Source organism: Neoarius graeffei, chromosome 28 (assembly GCF_027579695.1).
Source record: "Neoarius graeffei isolate fNeoGra1 chromosome 28, fNeoGra1.pri, whole genome shotgun sequence".
In the NCBI taxonomy this organism is placed as follows: domain Eukaryota; kingdom Metazoa; phylum Chordata; class Actinopteri; order Siluriformes; family Ariidae; genus Neoarius; species Neoarius graeffei.
The window spans coordinates 20,835,766-20,862,308 of record NC_083596.1 but is presented as its reverse complement, the minus strand read 5'-3'; the positions used below and the strand labels follow the sequence as shown (position 1 = coordinate 20,862,308).

General features: G+C 39.3%; 1 protein-coding gene across 2 annotated transcripts; it reads left to right on the top strand.

Annotated features, from left to right (window-relative positions):
• Positions 1–26,543, top strand: nherf4b (NHERF family PDZ scaffold protein 4b). 2 transcript variants are annotated; one of them, XM_060913444.1, is made up of 12 exons: positions 1–32; positions 563–609; positions 3,208–3,229; positions 3,523–3,584; positions 3,817–4,028; positions 7,617–7,821; positions 16,501–16,637; positions 18,091–18,295; positions 18,659–18,855; positions 22,072–22,311; positions 25,991–26,218; positions 26,298–26,543. In XM_060913444.1, the coding sequence occupies exons 3-12, from the start codon at positions 3,216–3,218 to the stop codon at positions 26,349–26,351; spliced, it is 1,554 nt and encodes a 517-aa protein (XP_060769427.1). In that variant the 5' UTR covers positions 1–32; positions 563–609; positions 3,208–3,215; the 3' UTR covers positions 26,352–26,543. The 2 variants fall into 2 exon arrangements, with proteins under 2 accessions (XP_060769427.1, XP_060769428.1); XM_060913445.1 differs by having other exon boundaries at positions 14–32; positions 3,542–3,584.

Here is a 26,543-nt window from a genome sequence, read left to right as displayed (position 1 = left end):
TCCAGCCATTATGAGACTAACTCAATTCACAGGTAACTTTTTAGTTTCATTTTTTAATTGGTTTCTTTATTTTATTTTACGCCACCTTTATCATTGCTTGTGAATCTCTTTTATCTGATCATTACTGTTTACTGCATGGCTCAGGATTATTTGTATTGACTTGATGATAGTTTAATTTCTTCTAGATCCTAATCAAATATTCATGGGGAAAGTGCATTTGTTCCTTCATTTCTTTCTGGAGCAAAGTGTCAGCATGCTGTTTCTCGTACATGATGTGACTTATTTTAGACATTGATTTGAGAGTTATGTTCTCCTGACAATAGCAATGTTTTATTACAGTGTACTTGAGAAAAGATGACAGATAAAATTGATGGTTAGGAACTTCAGATACTCCAATTCATTCACATCCAATGTCATTTACAATCACTTCATATTAGTACAAATTTACCCCCTTGAGCTTTAGTGGTATGGAAATTCAGCTGTTTGTGTTGCTGCTGAGTTTTATGTAATAATATTATAAATAGTGGTTGATTTGATGTTCACTCAAATCTTTTCTCTTCAGGCCACGCGCATTTCAGTGGTTTGAGAGTCCAACATACAACAACAAAGGTTTGATTGATCTATAGGTTAAATATATTTGCTATTTGCTTGAAAAGTCAGTCAAGTTTTGATGCATTTCTCTGAATTGCCGAGTTATATTGTGTAACACAATGTAATGAATAAGGCATTTGGTTTTAATCCATGCAAGCATGTCTTAGATTTAAGATGCATTTGTGGATCTCTGTGTATTTCTGTTCTATTCTCTTGTCATATCTAGTCTCCAAATGAACAGTAAATACCAGTTCTTCTCTGTTGTCACGATCACATTTGCCACAAATATTTTTGTGTTGTAGTACAAAGATTCTATCAATTCTGTCATTTGGGATCCTTAAAAAATTTAATTAATGTCTCCAAATGCACCATGTACAATTCCAATTCTAAAAAAGTTGGGACACTGTGTAAAACATAAATAAAAACAGAATGTGAAGATTTGCAAACCATGGAAACCCTATATTTCGTTGAAAATAGTACAAAGACAACATATCAAATGTTGAAACTGAGAAATTGCATTATTTTTTGAAAAATATATGCTCATTTTGAAAGTGATGTCAGCAACATATTTCAGAAAAGTTGGAACAGGGCAACAAAAGACTGAAAAAGTTGTGTAATACTAAAAAACTAATTTCATTAATTGGCAACAGGTCAGTAACATGATTGGGTATAAAAAGAGCATCCCAGAGAGCCAGAGTCTCTCAGAAGTAAAGATAGGGAGGAATTCACCAGTCCCAGTGCAACAATTTAAAAATGACGTTCCTCAATGTAAAATTGCAAAGAATTTGGGGATCACATCATCTATGGTACATAATATCATTAAAAGATTCAGAGAATCTGGAGAAATCTCTGTATGCAAGAGACAAGGCTGCAAACTGACAATGGATGCCTGTGATCTTCAAGCCCTCAGGTGACACTGCATTAAAAGCAGACACGTGTCTATAGTGGAAATCACTGTATGGGCTCAGGAACACTTCAGAAAACCATCGTCTGTGAAAACAGTTCATTACTGCACCCACAAATGCAAGTTAAAACCAGATATAAACAATATCCAGAAACACCACCACCTTCTCTGGGTCTGAGCTCTTTTATGATGGACTGAGGCAAAGTGGAAAATTGTCCCGAGGTCTGATGAATCAAAAGTAGAAATTATTTTTGGAAATCATGGACACCACATCCTCCAGGCTAAAGAGGAAAGGGTCCATCCTGCTTGTTATCAGTGCACAGTTCAAAAGCCAGCATCTGTGATGGTATGAGGGTGCATTAGTGCATATGACATGGGTAGCTTGTACATCTGGGAAGGCATCATTAATGCTGAATGATATATACACATTTCAGAGCAATATGTTGCCATCCAGACAAAATCATTTTCAAGGAAGGCCTTTCTTCTTTCAGCAAGACAATGCCAAACCGCTTTCTGCACATATTAAAACTGCATGGCTCCAGAGGAAAAGAGTCCGGGTGCTAAACTGGCCTGCCTGCATTCCAGACCTGTCTCCCATTTAAAACATTCGGTGTATTATGAAATATGACAAAGGAGACCCCGAACTGTTGAGCAACTGAAATTGTATATCAGGCAAGAGTGGGACAACATTTCTCTTTCAAAACTACAGCGATTTGTCTCTTCAGTTCCTAAATGTTTACAGAGTGTTGTTAAAAGTACAGACGATGCAACACAGTGGTAAACATGCCCCTGTCCCAACTTTTTTGAAATGTGTTGCTGACATCCAATTCAAAATGAGCATATATTTTTTGAAAAACAATAACATTTCTCAGTTTCAACATTTGATATGTTGTCTTTGTACTATTTTCAACGAAATATATGGTTTCCATGATTTGCAAATTACCACATTCTGTTTTTATTTACAGTTTATACAGCGTCACAACTTTTTTTTGAATCGGGGTTGTATTTCTGCGCAAATGTGCCCATTTTAATTGGTCACCTATTTGGAAGGTGTAATCGCATTGTTCGAGATGTCAACGCACAGGTTAAAAAAAAAAGTCCTTTATCTAGGATTCTTGGACTCGACAGTCTTTTACTACAGAAAGTCCAAGAGAGACTGACTATTAGATTAAACAGTCAAATTGGGCAGGGCAGGATTTTATATCTTCAGGTCAATGAACAGGAAAATTAATTCAGGTGAACAGAAATTTGATATAGGAACATAACATTTCCAATTGCTTTGGCTTCAGTCAGTCAGAACTTTACACATTAACCCTTATGAAACAGATGGGATACGTTATACACCACAGAGAGACAGAATATTGCGATTCTTATATTTAACAAAAAAGGTTTATTGAAATGTGGCTCGGCACACCAAGATTACTGATTATTTATGACATTCAGGATGGTTTGGGTGGCCAATGAGGAAGTTGCATGGAAGGTCAGACTTATATGGAGTTTGAAAAACATGAATATTTGCTCAGATTGACTGATTTAGGATCAGCATATGCAAAGAAATGCATTACTATTAAAACTACATGTCTGTTGCCTGAACAGCATCCTTTGTTTGCAGATTTTAATATACTTTTCTGATTAGTGTGACCACACTCTGTATGTTTCTTGTAATATCCCTATTCTCAGTCACTAGTCTTTCTGTTTTATTATAATGCTAGGAAACGCCATGGAATTGAATACGTAAGTTGTGACCTACTTTTTTGTTTATTGTTTATGTTCACTGGCTAATACATATTCATGCCTGAGCACCCTATTAGAGGATTCAACTTTGAACCCTCTTGCACAGCCATGGGGATAGATAGGCATACTGACATATCTTCCTGTATAATGTTTAGCCTGTGTGTGAGTGATTGTGATGATAGCTGACTGCTTTATGGTTTTATGGCACCATTTTTTCCCCCATTGGCTCTTAGTATGAGGATTATGAGCACTTATCGTAGGCACGATTTCTTCTATGAATGCATGTGAAACAGATTTTTCTTCAATCCAAAGGAGGGAGTAGACAATCCAGCCATGGTCATTTCTGAAGATGCAGGTATGTAAAGTTTAGCTAACGTTGCTTCTGTTGTCTTGTTTCCTCTTTACACCAAACTTTGGCTTTGACTTTTATTGCTTTCATTTAGCAAAGTAAATCCATGAACTTTGCTCCTGTGATATCTGATTTGAATTCTTATTGAACTGAACATTAGACACAATATGATAAAACAGCTTGTTATACTATATTTACTGTATACTATACCATATTTAAGACTATTCTTGACTCGTAGTGAAGATTAGTGGCCCCTTGCCCCGGGTGTGTGTGCTGAAAAGAGAGGAGGGAGAGCATTTCGGCTTTCATCTGCGCTTGGAGCAGGGACGTCCAGGTCATGTGATCAGGCAGGTGGAATTATTTGGGGTGGCCGAGAAGAGTGGACTGAGAGATGGGGATCGTCTCCTGGAGGTCAATGAACAGTTTGTGGATGACGTTGAACATATGGAGGTGAGAGAAAAGCAATCGTGAGGTTATGTAGATCAGCAGTTCATGCCAAGACATCTGGAATATAGCTATTTTTGTCCTGTTTTGTTCACAACCTAGCAGTAAATGTAGTGTTTTGATATTTGTATTGTAGCATTGACCTTTATTCTTTTTTCTAAATGGGCGTTTCTCAAGCTTGCCTTAGTCTAAAGTCTGAGTTGTGTCATTTGGACATGCCTTGTCCTTGACCCATAGAAACATGTACTTTCAAGATCTTAGAGCTTTGAGCTTCCTAAAGAGGTTCCCCTTGGGAACATTTTCTAGTAAGGAAACACTCCATTGTATGAGCAATGCCTATTTATTCTCATAATTAGCTTCTTAGTGTAGCTTAGCTATAATTTGTGTTGAATTTACCACCAACTGCAGTTGCTACAATTAAGAGATTTATAAATGTCTTTTTTCTGCACTCGTCTTCTGGAAAAGTTGGACTGGACTATATTTGGTAGAGGCAACATCAGTTCTATCAAAGTACCAATCAGAATTAGCCATCGGTTTATATCAACTCCCCTTTTTACCCCAATTATAAACATTTAACATGCACTATTTTATTACAGTAGAATATATGTGGTAATGGTGTGTAGTTATACATCACATTTCTGTTCATGGGAATTAGAAAGGGATGAGAATTAGAAAAGTGGCTGCATTACAACTGAGATAATCATGATACCTAGTGCTGTAAAACGGTAGGCAAGTTGTACTTTTGTTTAATTAAGCATAATAATAACAATCATTAACAGTTATTCCATGAACTTGAGTCATACATGAGCTGATAGCCAATGAGGCGCATAACGCTAAGTTGGCTATAAGTCATGCACGACGAGATTAAGTGGAATAACTGTTTCATTCTATCTATGTTCACTGGATTTTGCGAAACAGAGCATTTTTATTTTTATTTTTTGCAAATTTGATATGTAAAAACTTTTTACAAAACGTCCAGCAAAATAATTTCTGTTTAGAATGTAAACAAACCAGCAATATGACAGTAGCAATTTGTGAAAAATTAGATAATAATAATTCTTGGAAAAAAAGATATGTTCTTAGCATCATATACTTTTATTCCATATTTTGTTGCGCTTTTTTATTTTTATTTTTTGGGGTTTTGTTTTCAAGTAGAGTTTTTATTTCGTCCTTGGTTGGTTCAGCCATACACTCTGCAATTTTGTTTTTCTCTACTCACAGTATATGAGCTGATATCCTTGTAGTAGAGTAGCCAATCAGAGCGCGTGATTGCTCATATTCAGTGAATGTGGATAGAATAATACTCATTGTCTTCACTTGAGCACAAGACAGTTTCTCACAATCTTTTTCACTTTATAATAAAATCTCAGAATGTTGTAAACATCTAAACATCTGACACGCCCACATATTTCTGATCAGGCACAGGTTTTGTAGCTCTTAGTAATACTTTAGTAATACTTAAGTTGCAGTTAGTGGTACGGTATATGATGTATTTCTTGAGTTTAACATTGGTAAATGCTTATTAAATGGTAGATACAGTGTCTTGCAAAAGTATTCATCCCCCTTGGTGTTTGTTCTGTTTTGTCGCATTACAAGCTGGAATTAAAATGGATTTTTGGAGGGTTAGCACCATTTGAGTTACACAACATGCCGACCACTTTAAAGGTGAAAATTGTTGTTTTATTGTGACACAAACAACAATTAAGATGAAAAAACAGAAATCTGGAGTGTGCCTCCTTTCGTATGAAACCCTTGAATAAGAGCTGGTCCAACCAATTCACTTCATAAGTCACATAATTAGTTGATTAAGATCCACCTGTGTGCAATCAAAGTGTCACATGATCTGTTATATGATTTCTGTATAAATCAACCTGTTCTGGAAGGACCCTGACTCTGCAACACTACTAAGCAAGCAACATAAAAACCAAGCAGCACTCCAAACAGGTCAGAGATAAAGTTGTGAAGAAGGATAGATCAGGGTTGGGTTATAAAAAAAATACCCCAGACTTTGAATATCCCAGGGAGGACCATTAAATCCATTCTAGCAAAATGGAAAGAATGTGGCACCACTACAAACCTGACAAGAGAAGGCCACCCACCAAAACTCACAGACCGGGCAAGGAGGGCATTAATCAGAGATGCAACAAAGACACCAAAGAGAACACTGAAGCAGCTGCAAAGATCCATAGCGGAGATGGGAGTATCTGTCCATAGGACCACTTTAAGTCGTACACTCCACAGAGTGGGGCTTTATGGAAGAGTGGCCAGAAAAAAGCCACTGCTTGAGAAAACACATTTGGAGTTTGTCCAACAGTATGTGGCAGACTCCCCAAACACATGGAAGAAGATTCTCTTGTCAAATGAGACTAAAATTGATCTTTTTGGCCATCATGGGAAATGCCATGTGTGGCGCAAACCCAACACCCTGAGAACACCATTCCTACAGTGAAGCATGGTGGTGGCAGCCTCATGTTGTGGGGATATTTTTCATCTGCAGGGACAGGGAAGCTGATCAGGACTGAAGGAAAGATGGATGGCACTAAATACAGGGCAATTCTGGAGGAAAACCTGTTTGAGTCAGCCAGAGGTTTGAGACTGGGACGAAGGTTCACATTCCAGCAGGACAATGATCCTAAACATACTGCTAAAGCTACACTGGAGTGGTTTAAAGGGAAACATTTAAATGTCTTGGGATGGCTTAATCAAAGCCCAGACCTCAATCCAATTGAGAATCTGTGGCATAACTTGAAGATTGCTGTACACCAACGCAACCCATCTAACTTGAAGGAGTTGGAGCAGTTTTGCTTTGAGAAATGAGCAAAAATCCCAGTGGCTAGATGTGCTAAGCTAATAGAGACATACCCCAAGAGACTTGCAGCTGTAATTGCAGCAAAAGGTGGCTCTACAAAGTATTGACTTGGGGTGTGTGTGTGTGTGTGTGTGTGTGTGTGTGTGTGTGTGTGTGTGTGTGTGTCTGCATACTCCAGATGTCCGTTTTTTTTTTAATCTTCATTATTGTTTGTGTCACAATAAAACAATTTTCACCTTTAAGGTTGTCAGCATGCTGTGTAAATCAGATGGCACTAATCCCTCAAAAATCCATTTTAATTCCAGCTTGTAACGCGACAAAACAGTACAAACACAAAGGGGGATGAATACTTTTGCAAGACACTGTACTTTATGCCACAAGATTTTTTTTCTTTTCAGTTGAAACCATGTTGTCAAGGGCTTTAAAGTTTCAAGGTTTTTGCACACTTGGGTGATAGAGGGTATGTGACAGCAACTAAAATTACATTTTTGTTATGTTTACAGTGTGAGTTTATAATGTTATTTCTAATATGAACATGTTTACAGTGGGGGTTTGTGAAATCATTAGAGAAATTTAACCAAGTATTGTTCCATTTTTAGTGAAAATGTAACAGTATATAAATCATTTTACATTATACAATTGTGATTTTTGGCCCAAACTGAGCACAAACATTAACAAGATTGCATTTCATTTATACGATCTCAACAATCTCAGCATCAGCAGCACTTTGGTGATTATCTTTCCTTTCTGCTCTAATGCCTCTGTCTCTGTCCTATTTTTTGCAGGTTGCCCGTAGGGTCTATATGAGTGGGCCTCAGTTGTGCCTCCTGTTGCTGAGAAGTGAAGAATATGAGCAGGCTGTGACTCAGGGCTGGAACCTGAAGGAACTGTGCAAAGCTCAGCGTGGTGAGGAGTGGACGCCTCCTCGTCTCTGCCATGTCATCAGAAACCCTACAAGCGGCCTAGGCTTTAGTATCCATCCCGTGGAGGGTGAGTAACCCTTAAGGAGCCATATTTACAGAATATGTAAGCTATACTGTTTCTTTATATTCACACTGATTGTATTACAAAGCTACACAGAGTATCAGTCTTTGGTTTTATTTAAGTGAAGGAGTTAAGGAGGGTTGGGGTCATTCATGAATTGAACTGAGAATGCATGGTGAATTCCAGTTCACTTCCTGAAACTAGATAATTGCATGAAGTTGAAAGGAAATGGAATCTGAATTGAACTGGAATGCCAGGAAAAAGAATTGTATTCAAATAAAGTCCTCTAAATTCCACTTTCTAAGATAATTTGACTTGATTTGCTAAATAGTGTCCATTAAATGTTATGAATTACAAACATGAATTCTGTGTGGAGTTTGCATGTTCTCCCCGTGTCTGCGTGGGTTTCCTCTGGGTGCTCCGGTTTCCCCCACAGTCCAAAGGCATGCGGTTAGGTTAATATGGGACGGCCTTGGGCTGAGGTGCCCTTGAGTGAGGCGCCTAACTCCCAACTGCTCCCCGGGCGCTGTTAGCATGGCTGCCCACTGCTCTGGGTATGTGTGTGTGCTCATTGCTCACGTGTGTGTTCACTGCTTCAGATGGGTTAAATGCAGAGAGGAAATTTCACAAGTGTGTGATGAATAAAGTTGTTCTTTCTTTCTCTGAAATAAACGCAAGAGTAATGTATGTTTTACATTTTATTCACGTTACTTAATTTGCGCTAGCAGTGCTGTCGTGAATTGTTAATCTCAGGATCTTTCTTCTTCTGATGATGATGATTATTATTATTATTTTCCTAATGTTTTTAGGACACTATTTCTCCCTCAGTTTTCAATCAATCGTCACCAAATTTCACATGAAGAATACCTCTGGGCTGAATTACGTTGTGATGACTTTTGGTGGTGGTCCGGATTACTGATCCAGAATGATCCATGAAAAACAGGATATTTTTCAATCATTCATACAGTGGTGCTTGAAAGTTTGTGAACCCTTTAGAATTTTCCATATTTCTGCATAAATATGACCTAAAACATCATCAGATTTTCACACAAGTCCTAAAAGTAGATAAAGAGAACCCAGTTAAACAAATGAGACAAAAATATTATACTTGGTCATTTATTTATTGAGGAAAATGATCCAATATTACATATCTGTGAGTGGCAAAAGTATGTGAACCTCTAGGATTAGCAGATAATTTGAAGGTGAAATTAGAGTCAAGTGTTTTCAATCAATGGGATGACAATCAGGTGTAAGTGGGTACCCTGTTTTATTTAAAGAACAGGGATCTATCAAAGTCTGATCTTCACAACACATGCTTGTGGAAGTGTATCATGGCACGAACAAAAGAGATTTCTGAGGAGCTCAGAAAAAGCGTTATTGATGCTCATCAGGCTGGATAAGGTTACAAAACCATCTCTAAAGAGTTTGGACTCCACCAATCCACAGTCAGACAGATTGTGTACAAATGGAGGAAATTCAAGACCATTGTTCCCCTCCCCAGGAGTGGTCGACCAACAAAGATCACTCCAAGAACAAGGTGTGTAATAGTCAGCAAGGTCACAAAGGACCCCAGGGTAACTTCTAAGCAACTGAAGGCCTCTCTCATATTGGCTAATGTTAATGTTCATGAGTCCAGCATCAGGAGAGCACTGAACAACAATGGTGTGCATGGCAGAGTTGCAAGGAGAAAGCCACTGCTCTCCAAAAAGAACATTGCTGCTCGTCTGCAGTTTGCTAAAGATCATGTGGACAAGCCAGAAGGCTATTGGAAAAATGTTTTGTGGATGGATGAGACCAAAATAGAAATTTTTGGTTTAAATGAGAAGCGTTATGTTTGGAGAAAGGAAAACACTGCATTCCAGCATAAGAACCTTATCCCATCTGTGAAACATGGTGGTGGTAGTATCATGGTTTGGGCCTGTTTTGCTGCATCTGGGCCAGGACAGCTTGCCATCATTGATGGAACAATGAATTCTGAATTATACCAGTGAATTCTAAAGGAAAACATCAGGACATCTGTCCATGAACTGAATCTCAAGAGAAGGTGGGTCATGTAGCAAGACAACGACCCTAAGAACTCAAGTATTTCTACCAAAGAATGGTTAAAGAAGAATAAAGTTAATGTTTTGGAATGTCCAAGTCAAAGTCCTGACCTTAATCCAATCAAAATGTTGTGGAAGGACCTGAAGCGAGCAGTTCATGTGAGGAAACCTACCAACATCCCAGAGTTGAAACTGTTCTGTATGGAGGAATGGGCTAAAATTCCTCCAAGCCAGTGTGCAGGACTGAACAACAGTTACCGGAAACGTTTAGTTGCAGTTATTGCTGCACAAGGGGGTCACACCAGATACTGAAAGCAAAGGTTCACATACTTTTGCCACTCACAGATATGTAATATTGGATCATTTTCCTCAATAAATAAATGACCAAGTACCATATTTTTGTCTCATTTGTTTAACTGGGTTCTCTTTATCTACTTTTAGGACTTGTGTGAAAATCTGATGATGTTTTAGGTCATATTTATGCAGAAATATAGAAAATTCTAAAGGGTTCACAAACTTTCAAGCACCACTGTAACTCTGTCAATTTTCATGATTTTTTCAATCAGTTATTTTATTTTATTTTGTTTTGTTCAGGGTGACAGGGCACAACTTTTCCTCACTAAGCGTCATTCTCTATCTTTTACCGTTTCGGATCTATAGTGTATGGTGACCAGACATCCTGGTTTGTAAGAGCTAGCGCAAATTACTGTGACTTTAGTCACAGTCTGTATCTAGTTTCTCAAATTACTTTTATTTCTTTATTAAAAAAAATCTGAATCTTATTTGCATTTCTTTCACTCTGCACCTTTCTGTCCATAACAACACTTTCCTAAATTTGATTTAAAAACATTTCCCAGAATTCCATGCAAGGTTAAGGTTCATAACCTAGGAGTACAACTGAAGGCCAATCAAGGTCTATGTTGAAGGTGTGACACTGGAGAGTTTGTGTTAGTTAGATTGGAGAGGTTTTTTGATTGACTTTGGACCAGCTCCGCTTTCAACACCATGATCCCCTCAAACCTCTGCAAAAGGCTCCAGGATTTAGGACTGAACTCCTTCATCTGTCATTGGATCCTAGACTTGCCCTGGGTGGTCAGGATGGGAAATCACATCTCCTCCACGCTCACTTTCATCACTGGAGTCCACCAGGGCTGTGGCCTCAGCTCCCTGTTTTACTCCCTCTACACCAGTGACTGCACAGCCAAACACAGCTCCAGTGTGTTGGTGAAGTTCGCCAACGACAGTGGTACTAGGTCTAATCACTAAAAATTATGAGAAGGCCTACTTAGAGCAGGTGGAGATCCTCACCATATGGTGTTGCACCAACAAACTCTCCCAGAATGCCACCAAAACTAAGGAGAGGATTGTTGATTATGGGAGGAAGCAGGTGAGGGACTAGCCTCCTGATGATCAACATGGCAACAGTTGAGAGGGCTCGCAGCTTTAAATATCTTGGGGTCCATCTCACAGAAGACTTTTCTTGGACAACACATGCAAACAGCTTGGTGACAAAGGTGCACCAGCTCCTTTCTCATCTTCAATGCCTAGCCAGGTTCAGGATCTCCCACAATGTACTGAGTGATTTTTATATTGGTGATGTGGAGAATGTTCTGACATCATAGCTTGGTCATCATCACCTTGACCTTGAATGCTTTTTGTGTATGATCTGTGTATGGACTATTTTGAGATTTGGAATCCCTATTAAACTTGAAATGGCTAACAAATCTGAAATTTCTGAGCAGACGAATCAATTCCTACCATTTCAGGTAACCACACTGCAGTGTGTAACTTACAGACTATAAGCATTGTTATATACCTGTTCATGGATCCAACCGAGCAACTTCAGGTGGGTACTTATACTGGTTGTGGCCAAGCCATTTTAAAAAGAGCGATCTGAATTATTTACACATGGACTACACTTGTACACAAAAATCCTACACAAATTAATGGATTTCATATCCATTTCTAATAAATGTTGACGTTTGGTTATTTACCAATGCAAATTATATTACTTCTTTTTGTGTTGTTGCATATGTATGTAAAATTGTGCATTTGTGAATGAATTCATTATTAATTCATTGAACGACTCATTATTTTGTGATTTGAGACATCAAACACTTCTATCAAGTGGTAGAAGTTATCAAATCAAATTGGTAATAAACAGTATATTCAAATCCTTCTCATGGCACTAGTGTCAGTTATACACGGTCAGAAATAGGGGTGCAGTAGGAGTCCATTTCTGTCCCTCAAGGTAGAATCTACACTAATGTACCCCCTAGGGCTCATTATTGGACCTCAAGGGAACTATGTGTACCTTTTTAGGGCCAAAAAGGTATAAATGTGTTCCCAAGCAGTATATAAAAGGTACAAATAAGTACCTTAGAGAGTGCTACTTCAGTGACAAGCCAGTGTACCCCTAAAGGCACAATAATGTACTTTGTTTTCTGACCGTGTATACTGCTCACTCATCATTCATCAGGTGTTAATTTAAAGTTCTCAGTTTTATTTAATTTACAGTTCAGTAACTATTTTTCATCCATGACTTCGTATATATAAGCTACCATAAATATTGAAAGGTACAAATGTATTTCACTACATGTAATCTCCAAAAATAAATGCTCAGAAACTGAAAAAAGGGAATTAGATATAATTTCATTTAATTCAATTCCACTTCCTGAAACTCTAATCCAGTTCCTGTTCAGTTTGCTGTCGTTGTTGTTGAATTCCAGTTCCGAGTCCATTTTCTTGTTTGAATTGGAATTGTTGAGTTCATTCCTGTATTGACCCCATCCCTGGATTTTGGCTTTAGTGGTACAGTTGAGGCCAGAAGTTTACATAAGCCTAGGCAAAAGAAATTCAAATTGCACACATTTCATGTTACCATGTTACCATATATTTCCTGTGTTCGGTCAATTAGGGTACTTACTTTATTACCGCCGTCAACATAACTCAAAAAGTCATGAATGGATTTTGATGAAATTTGGAGGAAAGGTGGGCCATGGGCCAAGGAACAATTGTTTAGATTTTGATGCAAATCTGGATATGTACAGTGGATATAAAAAGTGTAAACACCCCGTTAAAATGATAGGTTTTTCGGATGTAAAAAAAATTAAACCATGATAATTAATTTCAAAACTTTTTCCATCTTTAATGTGACCTATAACCTGTACAATCCAGTTGAAAAACAAACAAATCTGTTAGGGGGAAAAACATTTAAAAAAAAACGTACAATAAGCTGGTTGCATAAGTGTGCACACCCTTAAACTAATACTTTGTTGAAGCACCTTTTGATTTAATTACACCATTCAGTCTTTTTGGGTTCACACCTGCCATCAGTTAAAATGACTCTGATTAACCCCAAATAAAGTTCAGACATTTACTCAGTTTCATCCTCCAGCAAAAGCCAGGGTTCGCAGAGAGCTTACAAAGCATCAAAGGGAACTCATTGTTGAAAGGTATCAGTCAGGAGAAGGGTACAAAAAAAATTCCATGACATTAGATATAAAATGAAGCACAGTGAAGACAGTCATCAAGAAGTGGAGAAAATATGGGACAACAGTAACATTACAGAGAACTGGACGTCCCTCCAAAATTGATGAAAAGACAAGATGAAAACTGGTCAGGGAGGCTGCCAAGAGGCCTACAGCAACACTGAAGGAGCTGCAGGAATTTCTGGCAAGTACTGGTTGTGTACTACATGTGACAACAATCTCCCGTATTCTCCATATGTCTGGACTATGAGGTAGGGTCAAAGAAAAACATCCAGGCCTGGCTAAATTTTGCAAAAAAATACATAAACTCTCCCAAAAAGCATGTGGGAAAATGTGTTATGGTCTGATGAAACCAAGGCTGAACTTTTTGGCCACAATTCCAAAAGGTGTGTTTGGCGCAAAAACAACACCATGCATCACCAAAAGAACACCATACCCACAGTGAAGCATGGTGGTGGCAGCATGTTTTGGAGTTGTTTTTCTTCAGCTGGAACAGAGGCTTTAGTCAAGGTGGTGGGAATTATGAACAGTTCTAAATACCAGTCAATTTTGGCCCAAAACCTTCAGGTGTCTGCTAGAAAGCTGAAGATGAAGAGGAATTTCATCTTTCAGCATGACAATGACCCTAAAAAAGTTTTGGAATGGCCCAGCCAGAGCCCAGACCTAAATCCAATTGAAAATCTGCGGGGTAACCTGAAGAGGGCTGTGCACAAGAGACGCCCTCGCAATCTGACAGATTTGGAGCGCTTTTGCAAGGAAGAGTGGGCAAATATTGTCAAGTCTAGATGTGGCAGGCTGATCGACTCCGACCCAAAAAGGCTGAATGCTGTAATTAAATCAAAAGGTGCTTCAGCAAAGTATGAGTTTAAGGGTGTGCACACTTATGCAACCAGCTTATTGGTTTTTTAAAATTATTATTTATGTTTTTCCCCCTAACAGATTTGTTTGTTTTTCAATTGAATTGTACAGGTTATAGGTCACATTAAAGGTGGGAAAAGTTTTGAAATTATTTATCGTGGTCTCATTTTTTTACATCAGAAAAACCTATAATTTTAATGGGGTGTGTACACTTTTTATATCCACTGTATGTGGATCCAGGATCCAGATATTTATGCGGATTAAGGATTTTTTTTTGGCTGTTCCCAACGTAACTCAAAAAGTAGTGAACGTTTTTTGATGAAATTTGGTGTACATCTTTAGTATTCTCCGAGGTTCATATTATTTGAATTTGATATCGATAATATGTGGCTTGGCAGAGGTATGCACTCTAACGAGTGCCTTTCTAGCTTCCATAAGAGGTCATTTCCAAATAATAGATAAGAGATGCTTTTATTTACTGTATCATATTTTCAGTGGATCACTAGTTTATATAAACGTTTTTAGTATTTGGTGGCATTGCCTGTATAATTGCTTCAACTTCAAATGCTTGTGGTAGCCTTCCACAAGCTTCTCATAATACTTTTTGCTCATTCTACCTGACAGAACTGATGTAACTTGGTCAGGTTTGTGGGTCTGCTTGCTCAGACATGCATTTTCAGTTCAGTCCACATATTTTCTTTGGGATTCAGGCCAGGGGTTTGTGTTTGCCAGTACTGTCATGTTGTTGTCTTTAAGTCATTTTGTATGCTGAGGATCACTGCCCTGCTTGCAAACCCTGTCGGGACCAAGTTTCAATGTACTGGCTGATGTCTTGAGGTTTTGCTTCAGTATTTCTTGATAATCCTCCTTCCTCGTGATGCCATCCATTTTCTGAATTGCATCAGTCTCTTTTCCAGCAAAACACCCTGAAATCATGATGATGCTGGTGTTCTTTCAATTAAAAGCCTCACTGTTTTTGCTCCATACATAGCACTGATTTTGGTCAAACAGTTCACTTTTGTTTCATCTGACCAGTGAACACTCCTCCAATAAGCTGGTTATCACCTGCAAATTTCAGTCTGGCTTTTTGTGCTGGTCTTTGAAAAGGGGTTTCTATTTTGGTACCAGATGCCTCTGACTCCTTCACTTTGTTGGTGCCTTGGGGTGCAGTTGAATCTTTCAGATCATCTCTCATCTCATCTCATTATCTCTAGCCGCTTTATCCTGTTCTACAGGGTCGCAGGCAAGCTGGAGCCTATCCCAGCTGACTACGGGCGAAAGGCGGGGTACACCCTGGACAAGTCGCCAGGTCATCACAGGGCTGACACATAGACACAGACAACCATTCACTCTCACATTCACACCTACGGTCAATTTAGAGTCACCAGTTAACTTAACCTGCATGTCTTTGGACTGTGGGGGAAACCGGAGCACCTGGAGGAAACCCACATGGACATGGGGAGAACATGCAAACTCCACACAGAAAGGCCCTCGCCGGCCCCGGGGCTCGAACCCGGACCTTCTTGCTGTGAGGCGACAGCACTAACCACTACACCACCGTGCCGCCCCTGATTCCTTTATTATCTCATCTCATCTCATTATCTCTAGCCACTTTATCCTGCTCTACAGGGCCACAGGCAAGCTGGAGCCTATCCCAGCTGACTACGGGCGAAAGGCGGGGTACACCCTGGACAAGTCGCCAGGTCATCACAGGGCTGACACATAGACACAGACAACCATTCACACTCACATTCACACCTACGGTCAATTTAGAGTCACCAGTTAACCTAACCTGCATGCAATAAAATAATACAATTTGTGGAGGTCTACAATTTTTTGAGGTCTTTCTAAGTTGTTTGGATTTTCCCATGGTCTCAAGTGTTAAAAAAAATCTCTAAAGGTAGGCACTTTTACAGGCCCAGATGTGCTCGCATTTGCTCCTAATTATGACAACTGGCCAATCAGATGGAATCTTCCAGACTGTATCAAGAAACAGCTTGGTGTATGTAAATTTTTGACCCATTGGAATTCTGTTATGGTGAATTAAAGCTGAAATGCATCTGTCTCTAATCGACTGTTTTAGAATGACCTCTGATGTGAACAAAGTAGATGCCTTATTTGATTTGGTAAAAGAACTGTATGATAACATGAAATGTGTGGGGTTGCGAAAAACCGAGATTGAATATCATGAGCCTAGGTGTATGTAAAATTTTGGCCTCATCTGCATATGTAAAGCATGACAGTGGTTATGCTAAAGGTTTAATATTGGATGTGGCAATTTGTGCCCTCTGTAGGTGAAAAAGGGAAGTTCTCTATAAGTCTAATAACGGGAGGCCCTGCTGAGAAGGCAGGACTGAGAAAAGGAGACAGGCTGGTTTGGATCAATGGCGCCATGGCTTGTGAACTCACGCATTCTGCTATTAACAAGATGGTGGGCATGTATAAGTGCTTATTTTATAATGTAATTAGGATTTGATACCAGTGAAAGACTAACTTTTGGCGCTACAATAACTGACATTGATATTGTTACAACGTTCTGTACAATGCATTAATGTACATTTACTCAATTGACAGCTACTTACACTTACAAGTGAGCTGAGTAGATAATACAAAAGGGCTTTGCTTTATTTACAACTTGGCATTACCAGGATTCAAACTCGCAATCTTTCAATCAGTAATCCAAAGCCCTAACTGCTTAAAGCTCTTTCGAATGCTCGTCCTATTTCAGCAATCCTTTATTGGGGATTTAAAGCTAGACTGCCTTTCAGATTTTCAAGTCTAGCTCATAAAAAGAATTTTCCCCGACACCCAATTATTTTTGTTTAGTGGATCAAAAGCGACTGAATTCGAATCACAGACTTCCAATTTTATGAGATTTTTTTAAAAATAGAACAATTAATAAATTTAGGGCCACATGGCCCTAAATTCTCTGGTATTTTTTCTTGCTTCACCATGACCCAATTCAAGATACTACATCATGCATCACGTAGTGGGCTTTCCCCGTTCACGCAAGGCATTGTGGGATACAAATTTGAAACAGGAGAGAAAAATAGAGGACGTGAGTGTGTGAATGAAATGCGAAAGACTGGATACAGTAACAGAAAGCAAGAAGAAAATGTTATGTTGTGAAGGAAAGGAAACGCAGGACCAAAGTAATAAATATCGGCAGTCAGCTGTTCGTTTAGCAACAGAATTACTGTATGTAATTGTCAGTGCACGGTCAAGGTAAACCTGTAGATGGCAGTAATGCAACACTGGATGCCAGCTGCTGTAAAACCCAAAAGAAGAAGAAGGTAAACCTGTGCATGCGCACACGGACTTCCTCTGTCTGCTTGACTGTGCGAAGCGAGCGATTTCTCATCTCATCTCATTATCTCTAGCCGCTTTATCCTTCTACAGGGTCGCAGGCAAGCTGGAGCCTATCCCAGCTGACTACGGGCGAAAGGCGGGGTACACCCTGGACAAGTCGCCAGGTCATCACAGGGCTGACACATAGACACAGACAACCATTCACACTCACATTCACACCTACGGTCAATTTAGCGTCACCAGTTAACCTAACCTGCATGTCTTTGGACTGTGGGGGAAACCGGAGCACCCGCGAGCGATTTCATGCACATTATTTGCGTTAATCCCCTCAAATTAAATAACTTCCCAGCCACAGAATGGCCTGTTTTTTTGTGAGATATTACAGAAATAAACATATCACAATGACTAAATTTCAGAGGGAAATAAATTTCACCGATTTTATGAAATCGAAAGGCCGTCTAGCTTTAATATTTAGTGCTTGCTAACACCTTTTGTACAAAGCTTATTTATTTATCCAAACATTAGCACAGCACAACAATCTCTCATGGCTACTGCTTAATACCTTTTCTGTTTAGGTGAAAAAATGCAATGATCACATGACTGTGCTGGTGATAGACAGCAAGAGTGAGAAAAGCTACATCCGTAGGAAGATGCCCATTCTACCCGCTATGGCTGATGCCCAGAGCATGCCATACAAACCCAAAAGAGTACATCTGGTCAAGGGACCAGATGGCTATGGCTTCCTGCTTAGGCATGAAAAAACATCAACAGGATGCAAAGGTGCCAGACAATCACTCGAGCATGCATGCACTATTGTTCTTGCGATTTTTATGTTACAACATAATTTCATGTGACAAAGCCTTTTAAAACTCGATAGTAACAAATAGTGCTGGGCAATTTGGCAACAAGATCATATGATATGTATGACTTAAAGACATTTTCCCTAGACACAATATGTATTGCAGTATTTAATATGAATATCTGAATACTTGATGGAAATGGAAATAAGGGATTTGGAGTAGTCAATAAGATGTGACCTGAAATAACCAAGTTAAACACAGGGATAGTGACTATCATTAGTTACTTGGTCACTCAATTATGGCTGGTCATAATATTTCATTCCATATGCTTGTGTGTATCTAGTTCATATGGTGCGGGAGGTTGACGCAGGCAGTCCTGTAGAAGTGGCAGATATTAAGGATGGGGAGATACTGTTGGAGGTGAATGGGGAGTCTATTGATCATCTCTCTCATGAGGAAGTTGTCAGCAAAATCAGAGACAGTGGACAGCAAGTCAGCTTCACCACTATGACCCCAGAAGGCCAGAGTTTCTACACCAAGGTGGGTAAGATTGACGGATCAGGTATATATTACATTATTCTATCCGCAGTCACTGGATATGAGCAATTGCGTGCTCTGATTGGCTACTCTACTACTAGGCTATCAGCTCATATACCATGAGTAGAGAAAAACAAAATGGCGGAGCATGTTGCTGAATCAACAGAGGACGAAATAAAAACTACTCGAAAACAAAACCCCCAACAAATACAAGAAAAGCAACAAAATATGAAATAAATGTAATTGATGGTAAGAACGTATTTTTTTTTATTGTTCAAGAATTATTATCTCATCTCATCTCATTATCTGTAGCCGCTTTATCCTATTCTACAGGGTCGCAGGCAAGCTGGAGCCTATCCCAGCTGACTACAGGCGAAAGGCAGGGTACACCCTGGACAAGTCGCCAGGTCATCACAGGGCTGACACATAGACACAGACAACCATTCACACTCACATTCACACCTACGGTCAATTTAGAGCCACCAGTTAACCTAACCTGCATGTCTTTGGACTGTGGGGGAAACCGGAGCACCCGGAGGAAACCCACGCAGACACGGGGAGAACATGCAAACTCCGCACAGAAAGGCCCTCGCCGGCCACGGGGCTCGAACCCGGACCTTCTTGCTGTGAGGCGACAGCGCTAACCACTACACCGCCGTGCCACCCAAGAATATTATTATTATTATTATTATTATTATTATTATAGCATTTTCCACAAATTGCTACTGTCATTTTGCCTTTACATTCTAAGCGGAAATTATTTTGTCGGACATTTTGTATAAAGTTTTTATTTATCGAATTTGCAAAAAATAAAAATAAAAATGCTCTGTTTCTCAAAATCCAGTGAATGTGGTTAGAATAAAACAGTTATTCCACTCACGGCTTATAGCCGACGAGGCGCGTATCAGCTCATGTACGACTCGATTTCCAGGAATAACGGTTAAATATTATGATATGATTTGTTATACACTTATTTAAGGTCTATATTACAGGCATACAAAAACTTCTGCAAATGCATAATTATTTTTCCCCTAGTTTTTAATTCAAAGTAACCATGCATTAAAATTTGGAGGAATTTTTTTTTTTTTAAATATTTTGCTGCAGAGGTTGTATTTACTTCTTTTCACTTCAATAATCAACAAATACAAAAAAAAAATTGACCAGAGGTGCACACAACCGTTCCCCGTATATCATTCCGGTCCCAATATTCGTGTGCAGTAGATCTCACGCTTGTCACTTACACTCATCCAGTCATGCTATATTTTGATTAGTTACAGTAGATGTAACTATAACCTGATAAAAAATATAACCTTGAATTAATATTAAATTCAAACTCGAATGAAGTCAAATTCCTCTGTACCACGGGCGATTGCTCTAAGACAACGAGGGAGGTTCAGCCTCCTCTAAAAATGACGAACATCGTGTAGGATGAATTGCGCTAGGCTTATGTTATAGCCGACCTTATAACATTGCTATTTAAGATCCAGAATCATAGAAATATATGTGCTCAACCCAACTACAGTGCGAAATCATTCCGTTATAACTTTCCCCAGTTCGCCTAATGTGTGCGTGAGTTTTTCCCCCTCGTGACAGCACGATGCAGCCCAGCCTCAGTGGATTGGGAGCTATGTGCTTGTCAATCTCAAAATGCAAGACGATTATTGGACAAATACTGCGAAAATGCCCGCCCACGGAGTCTCACGGACTCCCAGCCTCAGTGGACTTCAACGGCATTTGGGAGCTATGCGCTTTTCAATCTCAAAATGCAAGACGGTTATTGGACAAATACTGCGAAAATGCCCGCCCACGGACTCCCAGCCTCACATGGGAGGGACATGGCAGTTTCCGCGAGGAGACTGGTGATTGGTGAAAGTGGCCGGATATTTTCTTTGATTGACAGCTCGTTTCAACTATTTGCTAGATTGGGCGGTTTTAAGTGCATTTTGGTGGGTTTTGAACATATTTTGGGCTGGATAACGTCAGCAGTATCTGGCAACATCAGTTCAGTCCCATGCGGATTCGCAGGTTCTGTGGTGTATTGTAAGAGATCGGCTTACATTTCGATTTCATTCATTACATACGGTTTCTACCAGCTTTTTTAGTTTGTATATATTTTCATTGTAAATAAAGTGTAAATATAGTGTTGTCAAGTTTGCTATCTTAGTTCCAGAAATTTCGTTTATTTGAGTGACTGAACTTGAACTTGAGGGGGCTAGTCAGCTAGCAAGAAAGCTGCGCACGGATGCCAAGCATTGCTGATTTAATTTTGGCGAAGCCATTTGCCAGTCTTCCTTTCGAGGAAAAAATTTAAATTAAAGAGCAGGGTAGACCAACGCCTCAAATTGACTTGGTGAAAAAGGTAGAGAATAATACTCGTTCCTTTCAGATCTCCTGGTACGAGAAAGTGAATTGGCTAACAGCAAGTGACCCAAATCAACAACAGTAAATAGGTTACTTTAGTAATATGTCATGGATGGACCAAAAATATAGAATCTATTTAAAATGTTTATGCTGAGTATATTATATTGGAATATATGTTTTTCTGGATATGAATTAAACACAGCTACAATTTGGAAAACATTTTTAAACAAAAACACAGCCGAGGTCAATTTTTAAACAACATGCCACAATTTTAAAATATAAAATGTTAAAATATAACACCCCCCCACACACACACACACCCACACACCACCATCATGTATATTGGACAGTAGGCTAATGGGCCAAAATAACCTGTTATTTCACAGTTTGTGACCCTGCCAACAATCAGCCAGATCAGAGGCGAGAGTATGGGCAAAACTGATGTGTTTTTTCTTTTAAAATCTGGAAATATCATAACCGACCAGCCTCCCCTGTTTGAAAGACTACCAGCCGCCACTGCTCTGTACCATACACATTTAATGAATGATTTTTTTTGTGTGTGTTTAAACAAAGGGAGTGATTTCATCCCATGCATCTTTCATTTGAGGTATTAGTTGTTCACCTTGGCACGACATTTATCGTGTTTTTTACTTTGTCATATTTTATTATTCATAGTTCATGCATTTTTTTAACATTAATTAATAATTATATAAATTTCCATGAATGTTCTCTGGACTTGATGTAAAAGCCTAGATGTTAAGGTTTTTATTTATCTATTTTTTTTTATTTATCTAACTTTCTTTCTTATTTATTTATTTACTTATGTATTTCCACCTATCTTCTTTAATATGTTCTCAGCTGGGTCTGCCTCCCCTGCTGTTCTGTGACGATCATTCCCCTGGGAAGGAGCAGCAAGAAAAATCAACTCCGCAAGAAGAGAGTTCAGCAGTTCTGAAGCTCTTGGCGTCCTCCGTTGAAGCCCAGGAGGAGCTGGAAGTTGAGCCTAAACCAAGACTTTGTGTGCTACAGAGAAGCCCTGTGGGATTCGGTTTCCATTTGGGTTTGGTCCAACAGAAACCTGGCACGTTTATCAACCAGGTATAGAGCAATTCCCTGTCCTGTGGTTTCTTTGGCCAGACATAGGAAAGATTTAATCAGGAGATCTTAGGACATAGATAATCACAGGAAACAGATGATTAATGAATAACATAACTTACATAACAGAGAGATAACTTCCTGTCACCATGTATAATTATCAGAGGTGGACAGTAATGAAGTACATTTACTTGAGTACTGTACTTAAGTACACTTTTTGAGTATCTGTACTTTACTTGAGTATTTTTTTTTTGGAAACTTCTGACTTTAACTTCACTACATTTGAAAGGCAAATATCGTACTTTTCACTCCACTACATTTCTGTCAAGGTCCTCGTTACTCGTTACTATGAAGCAGCTTTGAAAGTGGATGGTTTTTTTCTTTTCTTTTCTAAAACGTGATTGGTTTTTTTGCAGGTGACACTGAGACAGACTATCAGTAATCACTAGGGTCACGTCACGTCCATAGACTGTATAAAATCAAGATCAATGATTTCTCAGCAGCATTATTTAACACGATCAGTTGATGGCAGAATGGAAGGAGGCGGTTCTTCTGGGGAACGCACGCACTCATGGCTATACCTAGAACCCATGTTTCAGTTTTCTGAAAGGAATAAAGATTAGTTTCATTTTAAATGTTTGCTTTATTTGCTGAAAATGAACCACATCACAGCCTACAAAAACTCGCTGTCTGACCTGCGGAAGCATATTGAGGTATATAAACATTTTATTCCAAGAGAAAGCTTGCAACAAAGTTGTCTGTGCTTTTAGAGCTCGCGATAACGTTGCAATACCTATACAGTCTGGTTAGTCAAATGACTTTCTATGGATTTGCCCGCCAAGTTGCCATAGCCTTGTCCACGGCTAACGTTAACACATAGCTAGTTAACTTGGACGCTGTTAGTTAGCATGTAAAAACGGAGTTATGCTAACATGAATAACGTTAACTTATCTGAAGTCCTTTCAGAAATATGTTTTAGCATAATCTTGTCAAATAAACAGAATGTAGAAATCTTTCTTTTCTAGTAGCGTTAGCTTGTAGTGGGGGCGGCATGGTGGTGTAGTGGTTAGCGCTGTCGCCCCACAGCAAGAAGGTCCGGGTTCGAGCCCCGTGGCCAGCGAGGGCCTTTCTGTGCGGAGTTTGCATGTTCTCCACGTGGGTTTCCTCCGGGTGCTCCGGTTTCCCCCACAGTCCAAAGACATGCAGGTTAGGTTAACTGGTGACTCTAAATTGACCGTAGGTGTGAATGTGAGTGTGAATGGTTGTCTGTGTCTATGTGTCAGCCCTGTGATGACCTGGCGACTTGTCCAGGGTGTACCCCGCCTTTCGCCCGTAGTCAGCTGGGATAGGCTCCAGCTTGCCTGCGACCCTGTAGAACAGGATAAAGTGGCTACAGATAATGAGATGAGATAGTAGCGTTAGCTACTCAATATGATTTTGAGTTTGAAAAGAGTTTGCTAGCATGTCATGCTTCACTGACTAGCTAGCTCAACGTTAAACCACCATGATGCACAGCATGCGTTCATTTTGTGAATTCACATTTCTGTCTTTGGTAACGGCGTTAGGTATTATAAGCGTTGTGGCAATAATACAACAATGTGTTGACAGAAAATGTACTTTTAATACTTAAGTATTTTTAAAAGCAAGTACTTCAGTATTTTAACTTAAGTAAAAATTTGACTGGACAACTTTCACTTGTATCGGAGTAACATTTGACCAGTGGGATCTGTACTTTCACTTAAGTAATGAAGTTGGATACTTTGTCCACCTCTGATAATTATTATATTATATTATATTATATTATATTATATTATATTATATTATATTATATTATATCAAAGCACTGTTGAATGCTGAAGATCAGAAGGTGTTGTATATTTTTCTAAAACAGCACTATTCGGACAATAGTTCCAGCTGCAAGGTTTAGAACAATGCTTTGATGATAAAAACAGGAACTAACTTGTTTCACAGAAGTTCCACATTACATTTAACTATAAACGGAAAAACGCATAAGCTGTTCTTTCATAATTTTTTTTTAAAGTAACCTTGGGGTGCTAATGCATCATACCACCCTTAATTATTTTCCTAGTACAGTATGCCCTGTTGTATTTTAGTTCTTATTACTTTTCTATTCTATTTTATATCCCTCATCAAAAAATTCCTGTGCAGGGATTAGCCAAGGATGGCTCACATAACATAGAATACTTCCACCATTGATTAAGCAATGTATCTTGTGACGTCAAAAAAAAAATGGATATGGTGTGAGTCAGTCATGGTCTCATCTCATCTCATTATCTGTAGCCGCTTTATCCTGTTCTACAGGGTCGCAGGCAAGCTGGAGCCTATCCCAGCTGACTACGGGCGAAAGGCGGGGTACACCCTGGACAAGTCGCCAGGTCATCGCAGGGCTGACACATAGACACAGACAACCATTCACACTCACATTCACACCTACGGTCAATTTAGAGTCACCAGTTAACCTAACCTGCATGTCTTTGGACTGTGGGGGAAACCGGAGTACCCAGAGGAAACCCACGCGGACACGGGGAGAACATGCAAACTCCGCACAGAAAGGCCCTCGCCGGCCACGGGGCTCGAACCCGGACCTTCTTGCTGTGAGGTGACAGTGCTAACCACTACACCACCGTGACGCCCGTCAGCCATGGTATATCCTGGATATACCATGAACCGACATCACAATTTCACGCTATATGGCTGACTCGAGTCACAGCTGTGGCTCCACAAACATTTCTGTGTTTGTAGATTTACGTATCATGATCATGTCTAGCGAGGCAGGCGACAGCATGGTACACTGCACATGTGCAGGTCAAAGATCGCTCTGACGTAAACAACAAACATGGCTGCCTCCAGTGAGTTTATGCCAAGACTCAATCATAACATTTTTTTTAGTTTGGAATTTTTTAATGATGGATATTTAACAGTGATTTCACGAAATTGAGTCGTACATGAGCTGATAGCCTACGAGGCGCGTAGCCATGTACAATGAGGTCGAGTGGAATAACTGTTTTATTCTATCCACGTTCACTGGATTTTGAGAAACAGAGCATTTTTATTTTTTACAAATTCGATGAATTAAAAACTTTATACAAAATGTCTGACAAAATCATTTCCGTTTAGAATGTAGACAAACCGGCGAAATAACAGAAGCAATTTGTGAAAAATGCTATAATAATAATAATAATAATAATAATTATTATTATTATTATTATTATTGTAAAATAAAACAAATATACTTTCTTACCATCAAATACTTTTATTCCATATTTTTTTTGCTTTTTTTGGGGGGGGGTTGTTTTTAAGTAGAGTTTTTATTTCATCCTCGGTTGGTTCAGCAACACATTCCGCCATTTTGTTTTTCTCAAGGTATATAAGCTGATATCCTAGTAGTAAATAAGCCAATCAGAGTGCGCGATTGCTAGCATCCAGTAAATGTGGATAAAATAAAAATCAAATATACCATGCACTGAGAGGTACCGGTAATTATGGATTCTCTTCGGTGACTGGCATAGTACTACTTTCTTCAGGGCTGTGCCCCTCACAAAGTAGTACTACCCCAGTCAGCTTAGAGAATCCATAATTTCAACCAGAACCTCTCAGTGCATGGTATGTTATTCTATTCTATTCTATTCTATTCTATTCTATTCTATTCTATTCTATGCAGGTGGCACCTGGAGGCCCTGGAGAAAGTTCTGGCCTCCTGCAGGGTGATGTTCTGGTGGAGGTGAATGGAGAGAATGTAGAGGAGGAGTGTTTAGAAGATGTGATTTTACTCATGAAAAAAGGAGGCAGCTCTCTGTCCTTGCTAGTGATGGACAGACCAGGTTATGAGTGGATGAAAAAAAATGGAAAGCCCATCACCACTGAAAAAGTAGCAAAGGCCTCTGAGAAGGTAGGATTTACAGAAATTTACTTAAACATACAAAACCCATACCCGGATATTCCACAGCAATCAACTTCGTTTGTTGCAGGTACAGGACCATGAGAGCTCATCGCCCGCACAGCAGTCAGATGCCAGTGAGTGATGCAAGATCCTTCCTGAGGATTCTGGAAATGCATTTGGATGTACGGAGCAACAATGCTGGGAAATGTAACATCACTGGGGTGGATGTTTAGATGACGGTTGATTCCCCAAATAAAACTTGATACTTTTTGTCGGAACAGTGCTTATTACTTCTTTTCTCCTTTGCTGCTCTGATTTTACGTAGTCTTTTAAA